Source organism: Geotrypetes seraphini, chromosome 9 (genome assembly GCF_902459505.1).
Source record: "Geotrypetes seraphini chromosome 9, aGeoSer1.1, whole genome shotgun sequence".
NCBI classification, from domain to species: Eukaryota; Metazoa; Chordata; class Amphibia; order Gymnophiona; family Dermophiidae; genus Geotrypetes; species Geotrypetes seraphini.
The window spans coordinates 125,297,523-125,311,769 of NC_047092.1; the positions used below are offsets into that span (position 1 = coordinate 125,297,523).

At 39.2% G+C, this 14,247-nt stretch overlaps 1 protein-coding gene across 1 annotated transcript in view; it reads left to right on the forward strand.

Moving 5' to 3' along the window:
- The first annotated feature begins 1,665 nt into the window (after positions 1–1,665).
- PROC (protein C, inactivator of coagulation factors Va and VIIIa) overlaps positions 1,666–14,247 on the forward strand; it is a 66,654-nt gene continuing 54,072 nt past the window's right edge. The window contains exons 1-3 of the mRNA XM_033959601.1: positions 1,666–1,733; positions 2,096–2,169; positions 2,524–2,684. Of these exons, the coding sequence (XP_033815492.1) occupies positions 2,112–2,169; positions 2,524–2,684 (219 nt within the window). The 5' untranslated portion in view covers positions 1,666–1,733; positions 2,096–2,111. The remainder of the gene's footprint in view (positions 1,734–2,095; positions 2,170–2,523; positions 2,685–14,247) is intronic.

Here is a 14,247-nt window from a genome sequence, read left to right on the forward strand (position 1 = left end):
CATAAAAAGGGGCATAACAACCAGGACGAGGGAAGTCATCATGCCACTGTATCGAGCAATGGTGCGTCCGCATCTGGAATATTGTGTTCAATATTGGTCGCCGTACCTCAAGAAGGACATGGCGGTACTCGAGAGAGTCCAAAGGAGAGCAACAAAACTGGTAAGAGGGCTGGAACACTGCCCATATGCCGAGAGGTTGGATAGGCTGGGGCTCTTCTCTCTGGAAAAAAGGAGGCTCAGGGGTGATATGATAGAGACCTTCAAGATCATGAGGGGCATAGAGAGGGTGGATAGGGACAGATTCTTCAGGCTGAAGGGGACAACAGGTACGAGGGGGCATTCGGAGAAACTGAAGGGAGATAGGTTCAAAACGAATGCAAGGAAGTTTTTTTTCACCCAAAGGGTCGTGGACACTTGGAATGCGCTACCGGAGGACGTGATTGGGCAGAGTACAGTACAGGGATTCAAACAGAGACTGGACGGATTCCTGAGGGATAAAGGGATCGTGGGATACTGAGAAAGCTAACCAGAAAATAAGTATAGAAACCCGACCAGGTCGTGCATGTGCAAGACCGGAGGGCTAGGACTTTGATGGGAAGATAGGACTCAATAGGAAACCAAGGTGGCATGGGGGCCCCTTCTGGTGATTTGGACAGGTCGTGACCTGTTTGGGCCGCCGCGGGAGCGGACTGCTGGGCAGGATGGACCTATGGTCTGACCCGGCGGAGGCACTGCTTATGTTCTTATGTTCTTATAAGATCCCTTGAAGGACTCCTCAACTTTAGGAAAGCAATAAAAACATACCTGTTCATCTAAACCCCCCCCCCCCCCAACCGATAGATTACAAAGAAATGTATATTGATTCAAGTTCCTCAATATGTGTCATGTTAGGATAAAAACTTGTATTGCTAAATCTTGTACTATAACACTGACAATTTTAACTTGTAAACTGTATATTACAGATATGGGTATTAGATCCCTAGTATATGTCTTGTTAGAACAAAATCTTGTACCAGAAAAAAACACCACCACCACCAAAAAAAAACCTTGTACTATAACTATGGCAAATTGTAATCTGTTAACTGTTTATTATGTATGTTATCCTGTAACCCATCCTGAGCTCTTTGGGGACAATGGGATAGAAAATGAACGAATTAATTAAATAAATTTCAAAATTCTAAATAGTGGTTACACAACCAAAGAAATATTTGGGACTGTCTTCTTTTAGGAGCTGAAAACAATGGCCATCTTCAGTTATTTCATGATAATTCTTGCAGTACACAACTGTCTGAAAAATATTTTTTAAAAACAGTATTCCTGTCACTGCATCATGACTCTCACCGTCTCTAAACATTGGAAAGGGCAACGTACTCCCTTTTAATTCTCTTATCTCCAGAAATGTTCATGCACTATCCTGACCCCTCCCTCTCCCTTAAAAGAAAAGAATACTGTATCTACAGATAAAATTTATGAATGTTGCTTGAACTCATCCTATCTCCTCAAGGAGTAGGTGATATCGTTGTCTTTGCATAAGTGATTCCTCACAGTGTCCCTTAAATTTACTAGCTGAATTTGGTTTTGAGTTTGCAATGTGTTTACCAAATGGAGGGAGGAGGGAGACACACTGTTAGAGCAAAACCTCTAAGTAAATATTTGAAGTTATGGATTAACCAGGATCCTCACAGACTGGAATGGTGGAAGACACTAGAACTGAATTTCAACTCACTTTATCTGTAAGTTATTCAAAACATATTCTCTCCTTTAAATTCTAATTATTGTGAACAAATCCTTAAGTGTTCAGTATGTGAGGGACATTGAGAGTGAAGAGTTCCCAGTTCTCAAGGCTGTGTGCAGTTTTGTTATATTGATATTCTGTCACTAGTGGTTCTGTTATAAGGGCAATGAATCACTATTCAGACAGTAAACGCTTCATCTAAAAACTGGAACCATAAGACCCAGCCCAATGGAGGATCCATTCACCTCCCTATAATTTCCCAGTCAACCATATTTAGAATACTTGTACTGCAATAGTGATGCATTTGTGCACTATCTGAGAATGGAGGGTTTCACTGTTCTTTCTTTTAAACTTTCATAGGTGAAATATCTGAAAAATGTGGCAGCTTATTATGTTGCTAATGTACCTAACCATCAGTGGACATGGCACATCAGGTAAATTCCAGCTTCTATGTTACTGTTGAAAAGAGGTAATAAATGAATAGCTAACAAAGACACCCCCCCCCCCCCCCCCACACACACACACACACACACATGGTACTACATATAAAGGATACTTTAGACACAGTCTCTGTTTGTTAGAGACTGAGAAACTTCAGAATACACTGCATCTTTACACCTTTGACTTGTGGCAAAACAAAAGTCATTCAAGAATCTTATTTCTCTTCTGGAGTTTGTGCAGGCTCACTGTGATTATGCAGACAAAATCCCCAAATGTTTCTGAGCTCTTGTCATTTGTGGTATAAAACTGCTTAGCCACCATTGTCTTTTTTTTTTTACCTCTGCAAGTGTTTTATAGCAGTCAAGATGCAAACCGTGTGCTAAAGATTCAGAAACGTGCCAACAACTTTTGGGACGAGTTGATGCCGGCCAATCTGGAGCGGGAATGTATAGAGGAAGTTTGTAACCTGGAGGAGGCCAACGAAATATTTGAAACTAGGGAAGCTACCGTAAGTAATTCTATGTAATCTGATGCTTATTTATTTCTTTAAAGCAGGGGTGCCCACACTTTTTGGGCTTGTGAGCTACTTTTAAAATGACCAAGTCAAAATGATCTACCAACAATAAAATTAAAAAAAAACACAAAGCACACTGTATGCAGAGAAAATGTTAATTATCATTTATATTCTGGGGTTTTTTTTCAAAGAGATCAAGGCAGATGACTTTATGCAATGTCACTTCAGTAACAACCATACAAAAATAGACAAATATACCCCCTCCCTTTTTACTAAACCGCAATAGCGGTTTTTAGTGCAGAGAGCTGCGCTGAATGCCCTGCGCTGCTCTCGATACTCATAGGCTCCCTGCGCTAAAAACCACTATTGCGGTTTAGTAAAAGGGGGCCATAGTGCAAAATATAGATAGCAGATATAAATTCTCAAAATGGCCACATTTTGATCACTAAATTGAAAATAAAATCATTTTTCCTACCTTTGTTGTCTGGACATTATTCAAATCTTGTTGGGCCCAGGTTCTGGTTGTCTTCTGATAACTTGCTTTCCAGGGTCTCCTTCTTTCTTCTTTCTCCGTGCTAACCATCCATCTTCTATCTCTGTCCTCCCCTGAAAGTCTGGCATATTTCCTTTTTTTCATCTCCATCCACAGATCCACCTTTCTCAACTACCCTTTCATTGAGCATTTCTCCCTCCTTCCCCACCACCCCAGGGTCCATCATCTCTTCCTTTCTTTTCCCAACTACCCTCCTATCCGGTATCTCTTTCCCCCCCTCCACACCATCCCTTGTGTCCAACTTCTCTCTCTTTCTGTTTCCTCCCTAAATCCACCATCTCTCTCCCACTCCTTTTTTAGACCCATTATTTCTTCCCCCCCCAAAGTCCGGCATATGCACGTCTCTTTGAACACCCCTTCCCTCCCTCCCTCCGTGTACTTCTACAGCAGGGCCCCGAAGGCTTGCACCCCACCCCTTGAAGGCCTACATTCCCCCCTGAAGGCCTGCATTACCCCTTGAATGCCTGCCCCGGCCTTCCAACCCCCCCTCCCCGGAAGGCCTGCATGTTCCTCCCTGCCCTCCCACATCCATTTACCTAATTCCTGCATGGAGCAGCCTGCAGAGAGGATCGCTGGTACTTTAGCAATCCTTGCAGGTTGCCATTGGCCTCAGGAGCTGTCTTTCCTCTGTCCCAATCCTGCCTCTGACTCAGAGGAGGGGCGGGACTGCAGCAGAGGGAAGACAGCTCCTGAGGCCAATGGCAACCTGCAAGAATTGCTAAAGTACCGGGAGGCCAGGGAGAAAGCCGGATGTCGCCCAGTGGCAGCTGCTTGCCCGATGGTTACAGCAAGATGTGGACCAATGGGGGCCAACCCCAAACTCTCCGTGGAGAGCAACGAGGGCAAGCTGCCCTGCATGGACTACATCAACATGTCCTCGGCCAGTGGCTCCACGACCAGCACTCCTCCCAATTGCTACCTAAATCCGACTCCTTTCCCCGCTCCTTCAAGCACGTCCACTGCCAGAAAGACAAGAGCGTGTAACGCCCCTCTGCTGCCTGCTCTGCGCCAAGGACTCCTCTTCCTCCTCCACCAGCAGCGGCAGCCTGGGGGGCCTGGAGGGCGGCGGGGACCCAACGAGCTGACTTTTGATTGGCCGGTATTCTTCAAGAGGCGGGCCAGTCAGGAGGGGAAAAAAAACAGAAGGGAAGGGAACCTGGCTTTGCGATCGACTGGGGTTGCCTGAGCGATTGACCGGTTGATCGCGATCAACGTATTGGGCACCCCTGCTTTAAAGCATTAATAATCTCCTCATACAATATCATCTAAGGCAGAGCACAGCTGAAAATTGGAAATTCTAATCATAAACATATGTATTACTATTTAAACGAGATAAATCATCTGTCATCTGTGCAAATGATTTTAAACATTCTATTCTAGTGCAAAAAGCACATGGGCCCTGAAGCTGTGGGTAGTGTATCTTCACCTGCGAGGGATGCAGAAGGTATCATCTTACATTTTCAACTTTGCCTCCCTGCATCATTGGGTACTTCCCCCTTTCTTCAGTTTTTTCCTTGTGCAGGCAAGGAAAAAGTGTCTTTTTCATCTGCTCTGCTTAATATTTATTATTTTGGGGTATTAATCAAAGTTTTTTGAGGCTTTGGGTGCTTTAGAACTCCCCAGTAGACCTGGGAAAAGCTGCAGATTCAGGGTTCTAAATTCTCCAGCTGAGTGAACTACCCTTGCATAGGACACCTGTCTGGCCAACCTGTCATAACACTTGGATCAGCTCAGGGTTTGGCCCCTGGGAATCTACTTACCTGGTTTCATTCAAAGAGCTTAAGTGCAGACTGTTTTCGGGTCCTGCGCTAGTCAGGTGACCTTGTGGGTGCTGGCTGTGGTCTCCCCCCTGAAGAAGCACTTGGAGACTAGAGAGTTGTGCAGGGGCAGAAATCCTACCCATCCCCACCAGAATCCTATCCGTCCCCATCCATACCTGCCAGAATTCTGCCCATCCCCATCTGTTCCCACCAGAATCTCTTCTGTCCCCACCTGTCCCCGCGAGGAATCCCCTCTGTCGCCCCATAAAAATTACCTGTCCCCATAAAAAGCAGCAATTACTTCTCACAGTTTTGATTTTAGTTTTAATTGAGTTTTACAAAAAATTCAAAACTGACATCTGCCAGAACAGGCATAAAACCAATACCCCTTCTCCCTCCCTTTCCCCATTTGGGTGGGAGTTAGCATATCAACAAAATGCTATCCCAAAAAAGTAGATTTAAGGCAGAATTTGATGAACAGAAAGAAGATACCCGGTGCAGCAATTCTCTCCCCCTCCGCTCTTCTTTTTTTTTTAAAGTTACATATTTAATGTTGGTACCTGCTGGGCTGAAGCAGTTTAATGCAGGGTAGTCTGGCTCAGGAGCTGTACAGTTATGCTGCCCAGTCTCTCCTGCTCTCCTCTGCAGAGCTTCAGTGAGTGGTGGCAGGCTTGAGCCAACGAGATTCTTGAGAGGTCTCACGCCAAGGCTTACTACTGGGAGAGCTTTGCACATCCACCAATCTGGGAGCACTTCTACAAGGAAGTGCTCATGATTGGCCATCAAGCTCCAGCTCTGTCTCCTTAATTGGTGGATGTACAGAGCTCTCCCATGTGAGTGGCAATCAGCAACTGGTGTGCTGAGAGATCGAAGAAACTTAGAGGGAACATTGGAACAAAGGTAGGCTGGTATTTCAATGGGAACACCAGAGAACCAGCGTCCATCCCTGCGGGATCCCTATGGACCTAGGGGATCCCTGCAGGACTCTCATGGGATTCCTGTAATCCCCTTTCCCATGCAGACCTCTAGTGGAGACTAGAAGAAGGTTTCAGGCTAGTCAGCCTGTGTAAAAGACAGTGCAAAGAGACAAACTCCTGGATATTGTGCTTGCTTATCTCTATCCGGCTAATGTGTAAGCTGATGCAGGCAGTATAGTTAGGATTACCAGATATTCCAAATGGAAAGTCCGTACCCCTAGATCCGCCTCAGGCCCACCTAGTTCTACCCATCCCCATCCCGTTATGCCCCAGTCCTGCCCCCAATCCCACCCCAGCTCCCCCTCCCCCTGATGCCTGCTGTCATCGGGCATCCATGCTTACGCGGATGCGATGCAATGATGTCACACATATGTGCAGATGTCCTCCTGCCTGACAGCAATTTGTTGGAAACGTTTCAAAACCCAAAGTGCCAGGTTTTGAAAAGCTGTCTGGGGAAATCCGGACATCTGATAACACTAAGTACAGTGAATACAGCTTATTACTGTCTGAGTTGAATTGGGAGTTTTGAGGAGTTTCTGGGGCTTCCTTGAGGGTTTCTCCACCCCTAAAATCCTTTTTTTGACATACTTTGTCTGTTTTTATAGCTACCCCAGGCTATTTGTGGCGCCAAAATCACTGCCACGGCGACAATCTTAGATTTCCCAATTTTATTTTAAAAGCCTCTCCCTGCTTTGTTTGGGTCTAGAATCAGTCAAGATGGACTCCAGAGATGGTTTAACTACTGTATCATACCAATTTTGTGCTGGATGGCCCCCTGAGGAGTGACTGTGCACTATGTGCCAAGGCACACGAGGGGAGCCGAGAGTAGAGAATGACACGGGGACAAATTTTTCCCCATCCCCATAGGAACTCAATTTCCTCATCCCGTCCCCATGAGTTTTGTCGCTGTCCCATTCCTCCATTCCTGTAAGCTCTGCATTACCCGCAGAAACCTCAAACACTTAGGATTTTAAAGTGTGCATCTTGAAGGGGTAATGACATCGAAGTATTTGGAAGCAAATGATATGCTTTTTTTTTTTTTTTCAAAATTTTTATTCATTTTCAAAATTACATAAAGTGTAAGTACATATTCAATCAGATAATCAATGCAAATTTCACTTACATTCTAACTTTGGTTAATTACATAACTTCTTACCCCACCCCCCTCCCATCCCTCCCTACCACATAACTAATAATCATATAAATACACATCAATACCACAATCCCCACCCTACCCTTTTAAACTGATATATTTAAGGGAAACGTATCCAGTTACTCTGTACAATATCTTGTCAATGGTTTCCACACATCCTGAAACTTCTTAAAATATCCTCTTTGCAATGCAATGAATCTTTCCATTTTATAAATGTGACATAAAGAATTCCACCAAAAGGTGTAATTCAATCTCCTCCAATCCTTCCAATTGTATGTAATTTGCTGAATGGCAACACCAGTCATTATTAGCAGTAATTTATTATTATTTGCAGAAATTTGACTTTTTGCTCTCATTTACATACCAAATATCACAGTATCATAGGATAATGCCACTGGGTTATCTAATAAATTATTAATTTGGTCCCAAATTGATTTCCAAAAATTCATAATATATGGGCAATGAAACAATAAATTTGCTGAATGGCAACACCAGTCATTATTAGCAGTAATTTATTATTATTTGCAGAAATTTGACTTTTTGCTCTCATTTACATACCAAATATCACAGTATCATAGGATAATGCCACTGGGTTATCTAATAAATTATTAATTTGGTCCCAAATTGATTTCCAAAAATTCATAATATATGGGCAATGAAACAATAAATGATCTAAAGTTCCTGCTTCCAAATTACAATGCCAACATCTATTAGACAAAGAACTATCTAATTTTTGTAACCTAACGGGGGTCCATAACGCTCTATGTAACAGAAAGAACCAAGTTTGTCTCATAGATGCTGACACCGTACATTTCATCCTCCAAGACCAAATTTGTGGCCATTGAGATGCAGTAATTTCATGCTTAATCTCAATGCTCCAAATATCTCTTAAACCATTTTTTAATTTCTTTTTATTAAATCCGCCTAACACTTTATACCACTGGGCGGCCTGGTGACCCAAGAAGTCTGTCTGAAAACACAGAAATTCCAAACTGTGATGTTTATTAAGGCTTTTCCAATCAGGGAACCCTGCCTGAATGGCATGCTTCAGTTGCATCCATCTAAAATTTTCTGATTTATTAAGACCAAATTTGTTTTGCAACTGTGAAAATTCAAGCATGGTACCATTAGAAATAACGTCATCCAATATTCGTATTACTGCTATCATCCAATGCTTCCAGACTAGTCTCTCCCCGCCAATTTGGATCTTGGAGTTAACCCATATAGACTGTTTTGTAGATTTATGAATTGGAATAGATGTTAAATTGCTTACATATTGCAACGTTTTCCATGTGTCTACTAGTATGATATTATCTTTACTGTAACTAGGTATTTTGATACTAAGTACCTGGCATAAACACAATGGAGACATGAGTTGCCATTCTACCCATAACCAATCAGGGAGTGTTTCCATGAGTTCTGGGAGGACTCAATACATACCATGGCGCAAAATATAGGCTTGATGATACCTATAAAAATTTGGAAAATTTACCCCTCCCTCTGAAATTGGTCTTTGTAAGGATACCAGAGCCACTCTAGGAGTTTTACCCAGCCAAATAAATTTTAAAAGAATACTATTTAATTTTTTATAAAAGGACCCTTGAAAATAAACCGGCAACATTCCCATCTGATAGCAAATCACAGGTAAAATCATCATTTTAATAGTTTGGACTCTCCCCCACCATGAAAGATGTAAAGGATTCCATTGCTCACACATCTCTGTAACCTTCTGTAATAATGATTTTTCATTTATTTTCATTGTTTCATCCAATGTATTTTTAATCCAAATACCTAAATACTTTATTCCCTCCTCCTTCCAAAGAAAGGGAAATGAATCAAACAATCCTTTTGTACAATGAACATTGAGTGGAAGAATTTCTGATTTATTCCAATTTATTTTATATCCTGAAAATTTTCCAAAATTCTCAATTAATTCAAGTAAGCAAGGAATGGTTTTCTCAGGATTTCTCAAATAGAGCAATATATCATCCGCATAAGCCGAGATCTTATATTCCCGATCTTTATGAGGAATACCCTGAATCTCCTCTGTTTGCTGAATGGCTAATAACAAGGGTTCCAAAACAATATCAAAAAGCAAAGGAGATAAGGGACAACCTAGTCTAACCCCCCTTTGCAATTTAAAACCTTCTGAAAAATTATTATTAATATATAATTTAGCAATGGGGGAGCTATACAATGCTTGAACCATTTGTATAAAACCTGAGCCAATACCGAACCACTCCATCGTTTGATACATAAAGTTCCATTCAACACGATCAAAAGCCTTTTCTGCATCAAGTGATACAGAAAAAACTGGATCTATTAAAGCTTTGGATAAATTCAACATATGTAGTGCAAGCCTAGTGTTGTTAGAAGAATGTCTTTGAGCAACGAATCCTGTTTGGTGCATACCAATAATGAAAGGGAGAGCTTTAGCCAAACGTATAGCCAAAATCTTAGCTAAAATTTTCCTATCAACATTAATTAACGAAATAGGCCTGTAATTTGACATCAGTGTGGGATCTTTATTTGGCTTTGGCAAAACTATAGTTAATGATTCAGCCATGGTACCCATAATACAACCTTTATTAAGTTGAGTCTGATACAAATTTAATAAAAATGGCAACAGGGTAATTTGAAATGATTTATAAAACAGAATAACCATCTCCACCTGGAGCGGATCCAACTCTAAGGGACTTCAGTGCTGCTTGCAATTCGTTTAATGATATTGGCTTATCTAAACTTTCTTTTACTTGCTCAGGAATTTTCGGTCCCTTAATTAACTTTAAAAATCTCAAACCATCCTTTTCTTTATCTAAATAGGTCTCAGAAGAATATAAGTTTTTATAAAAATTAAAAAATTGTTTTAAAATCATTCCAGTTTGAGAATAAGAATTCCCCCTTTCATCTTTAATCATTACTATCTTGGTTTTCCATTTTTTTACTTTTAGATAATTTGCTAACATTCTTCCCGCCTTATTTGAATTTCCATAATACACTGCTTGTTGAGAGAATAAATCTTTTCTAATCAACTTAGAGGAAATTTCATTATATTTCCCTTTCGCTTTCATGAGATCTTGTAATACAGAATGTTCCCATTTCTCAATTAATTTTGACTCTAATATCTTTATTTCCTGTTCCAAATTATAAAATTGTTTTTTAATTTGTTTTTTAAGATATGCCAAAAAAGAAATAATTTGGCCTCTCATAGTTGCCTTAAAAGCATCCCATAATGTTTCTATAGAGATATCTTTCGTATTATTAATTTGAAAATATTCATTTATTTTCACTTGCATTTCCTCAATAAAATTTGGTTCCACCAGCAGTGTATTATCAAATCTCCAGATTGGTCTATTATCCTCCTTATCAATTATCTTTATTTTAATCCACACCCCACCATGATCAGACAAAATAATTGGATCTATGGAGGCTTGTGTTACTTGTTGAACTAATGTACTAGAAACAAATATATAATCAATCCTTGAAAAAGACTTATGAACATGGGAACAAAATGAAAATTCCTGATCATTAAAATGAAAGATTCGCCATATATCTTTCAGATCACAGTTTTGTATCAAATTATCTAGCCCTAATGATTTCATTACTCTACTAGGTTTTTATCCATAATAGGATCTACAACAGCATTGAAATCCCCAGCCACAACTAGATTAGAAGCAGCCAGTGGTAATAATATTTGTTGTAAAGATTTAAAATATTCAAATTGATTAGAATTAGGTGCATATATATTGAAAAGCGCCATGGAAATATTTCCCAGAACCATTTCCACATGCACCCACCTTCCCAATGGGTCAGCAGTGATTAGGTTAAAATTTGCATTACATCTTTTATTTACCAGTATTGCAACACCTGCTTTCTTCTTGACAGCTGGGGCATAAAAAACTTGCTTAATCCAACCACCTTTTAGCTTCTGAGACTCTACTGCTGACAGATGAGTCTCTTGAATGAAACATATATCAACACCTTGATCTTTCAAGAATAAAAGTGTTTTCTTCTTCTTAATTGGATGGTTTAAACCGTTGACATTTAGTGAAAGTATTTTAAAGTTCCATTTAAATATTTATCACTGTCATAAATCTTTCCCAACATAAATTTCAAATTATTATAATATTCCCTTTTTCCGAACATTTCTCTTAATTTATCATTACACAATTCCCTTCCCTCTCTTAAAATTTTATAAAATCTATTCATAATACACAAAAAACCCTCCCCTATTCCCACCCTTATCCCTCCCCCATGCATATTGCGATAACTTGAAGTCATAAGAACAACCCAGCAAACCCACTCTCCTCACCCATAAGCATTTTGTATTACTATTTCTTCTTTTAAAATATCTCTTATTCCAACCACACATTTTAAAAGACTATATAATCTCATTAAATATCTCCCAACCATATATCATATTCTACTGCATATCTCTACCCCATATAACTGAATAATTTAATATTTAAAACTCAGTGACAAAAAGCATAAAAAACTGTAACATATCTTTTATCAATACTGATTCTTCCCCTTTTTTTATTTTTATATATATTGTAATCTTGCCCAATACCATTTAAACTATTATAGCATACAATCTTCATCTCTCCAGTCTTTCAAAACAAATCATAGCTTTTAGCACAGAGTCACTTTTTGAATCATATGAACAAACCAAGGACTGTTCCATTCTCAAATATTGAGTCATGAAAATTCTCATTCCTTAGGTTTCAGTCAGAATTCCAAACCAGTATGTGGGATATATCAAGTTGTACTCTTCTGTTACACTGTACAGCCCAGAAAGTGTTAATCAATTAATATCCATCTTTTAGTATCCAATTTCCACACACTTTGAGCAATGTTTGAAGATAATTTCAGTGAGCTTTACATTAAACAGTTTCATTTTCCATTTTATTTTTCCAGCTTTCATTCATATGAGTCTTAAATTGTAGTTGTTTTTTTTAAGTCATTTAAACGTTCCACATTTGAACTCACTGAGTATTATAAAGGCAAAGTCATAGTACAGAAGCGAGGGAGTGGATCAGTGTCCAAATCATCACCATGCGCTGTAGTCCCAAAAAAAACCTGAATAACAAGTCCCGTTCTGTTCAGACCTTGTGCTGAGACGCAAACAGTTTACCTCGCTGCCGATTTAGTCCACTTCCTTCATTCAGCGTCCCTGCTCTTCGATTATAATATTTAGTCAGACCTGCGCCCAGCTCTCCACCGTTGTTTCTCCTCTTCATACCCGCTCTACCCCTCCTTTCTTGACCGGAAGTACAACTCCCCAATGACGGTCCACAGAATACTGGCCTCTAACAGCACTCAAATCTTATTTCCAAGCATCAAAAATCATGTAAGTAGCAGGAGACCAAACAATGTTCTAGATCTCTAATGTAAAATTCCGATTCTTAGAACCCTCTTCTGATTCAGATGGGGAGGGGAAGTGCTCCAAAGATCTGATGCTGAATCTCTTATCTTAGATATCCTGAGCTTTCCCTCTGAAACAACATCTTTAGCACTAGGAAAGTTCCTGGATATTTATCTGAGACTATAATCTTAAGGCCTCACTTACAACTCCACCCCCTCTCCCTCTTAGAATTCTTTTGACGTTGGGTTCATAAGAATGACTGAAAATTCTCTGTTTCCATCTGCTTTTCCCATTCTGTATTAGAATCTATTTCGTTATTTTGAAACTGTTCTATTCATTCCAATACAGTTAATCCTTCAGTTTCAGCAGCCATCTTGTAACCAATTAATGTATATGAAAAAAAAAATTTTTTATAATTCATTTAGTTTCAAACTTTCATGCACACTATTCAAGGAAAATTTAAAATTCCCTACCCGTTACCTAACATTTTATTTCTCTATCATAAATAATTTTTAGTTCATGGGTACTTCTTGTGATGATAAAAACTCTTTAAGTTTCCCTGGATCCTCAAATTGATAAAATTTTTCTTTATAAGTGACTCTCATTAGCGCAGGGTAATAAAGTCCATACTTAGCACCCATTTCTTTCAATGGTTGTCTATATTGTAAAAACTGCTTCCTAATTTGAACAGTCTCCTTTGCAAAATCTTGAAAGAATATAAGCTTGGAATCTTTATATGACACATCTTTTATTTCTTTTGCTGCTTTCAAAATCTCCAATACATGTTGGAATCTAACTACTTTAAAAATAACAGTTCTTGGCTTATCTTTATCTTGATTTTTCCTCACACCAATTCTATGTGCTTTTTCAATAGCTAATGATCCTTTTATTTTAAGTGGAAGAATTTTTGGTATTATTTCTTCTAAAAATCCAATCATGTCTTTCCCCTCAATTCCTTCCTTTAAACCAACTATTCTTAAATTTTGATTTCTAGATCTATTCTCCATGTCAATTATTCTTTTATTTAATTCGAATAGTTTATTATGATCTTCTTTATTACTTTGTTGAACATGTTCAATTTTTTCAATTCTATTTTCCAACTTTTCCATTTTGCTAGTTAATATATCAAATTTGCTGTTCATCATGTTCAACTCTTGTTTCATTTCTATCATATTCATATTAACTTTCCTTATTTCCTCCAATACCTCAATTAAGTCCAGGGCATCCATAGGAAGAGGAATTTCACTGGAAGACTGCAGATCCTCCTTTAGTCTTTTGGTTTTTCCTGTTGATTTAGCGTGAGATTCTGGTATCTTTTGCTTATTCGAGGACATTCCTGCTATTTTGAATTAAATTGAAGAAATATCTGTTAATTAAAACAAATAAATATTGCTTATGAGAGGGAGCTCAGCAGTTAACCAGCCATCCTCTTAGGCTCCAAGTTCCGGAATCGCAAATGATATGCTTAAGAATGTGAGCTTGAAGGGTGTGAATAGGAAATTAGGCTGACATTACCATCCTGGATTTTTTTCTACACATGGTTACCAAATGGTGCTGGTGAGATCATCTCCATGTGGATTCAGGGGAATTCACATTATTTTCATCCATTTATGAAGCATTCTATATGTGGAATCCAAACAACAAGGCAAACAAACCCCATGACAAATATGCAACAGAAAACGAGTGGGGAAGGAACCATACACATCAACCAAGGATAAAGCAGAGTTTATTGAATACAATCAACTGTTA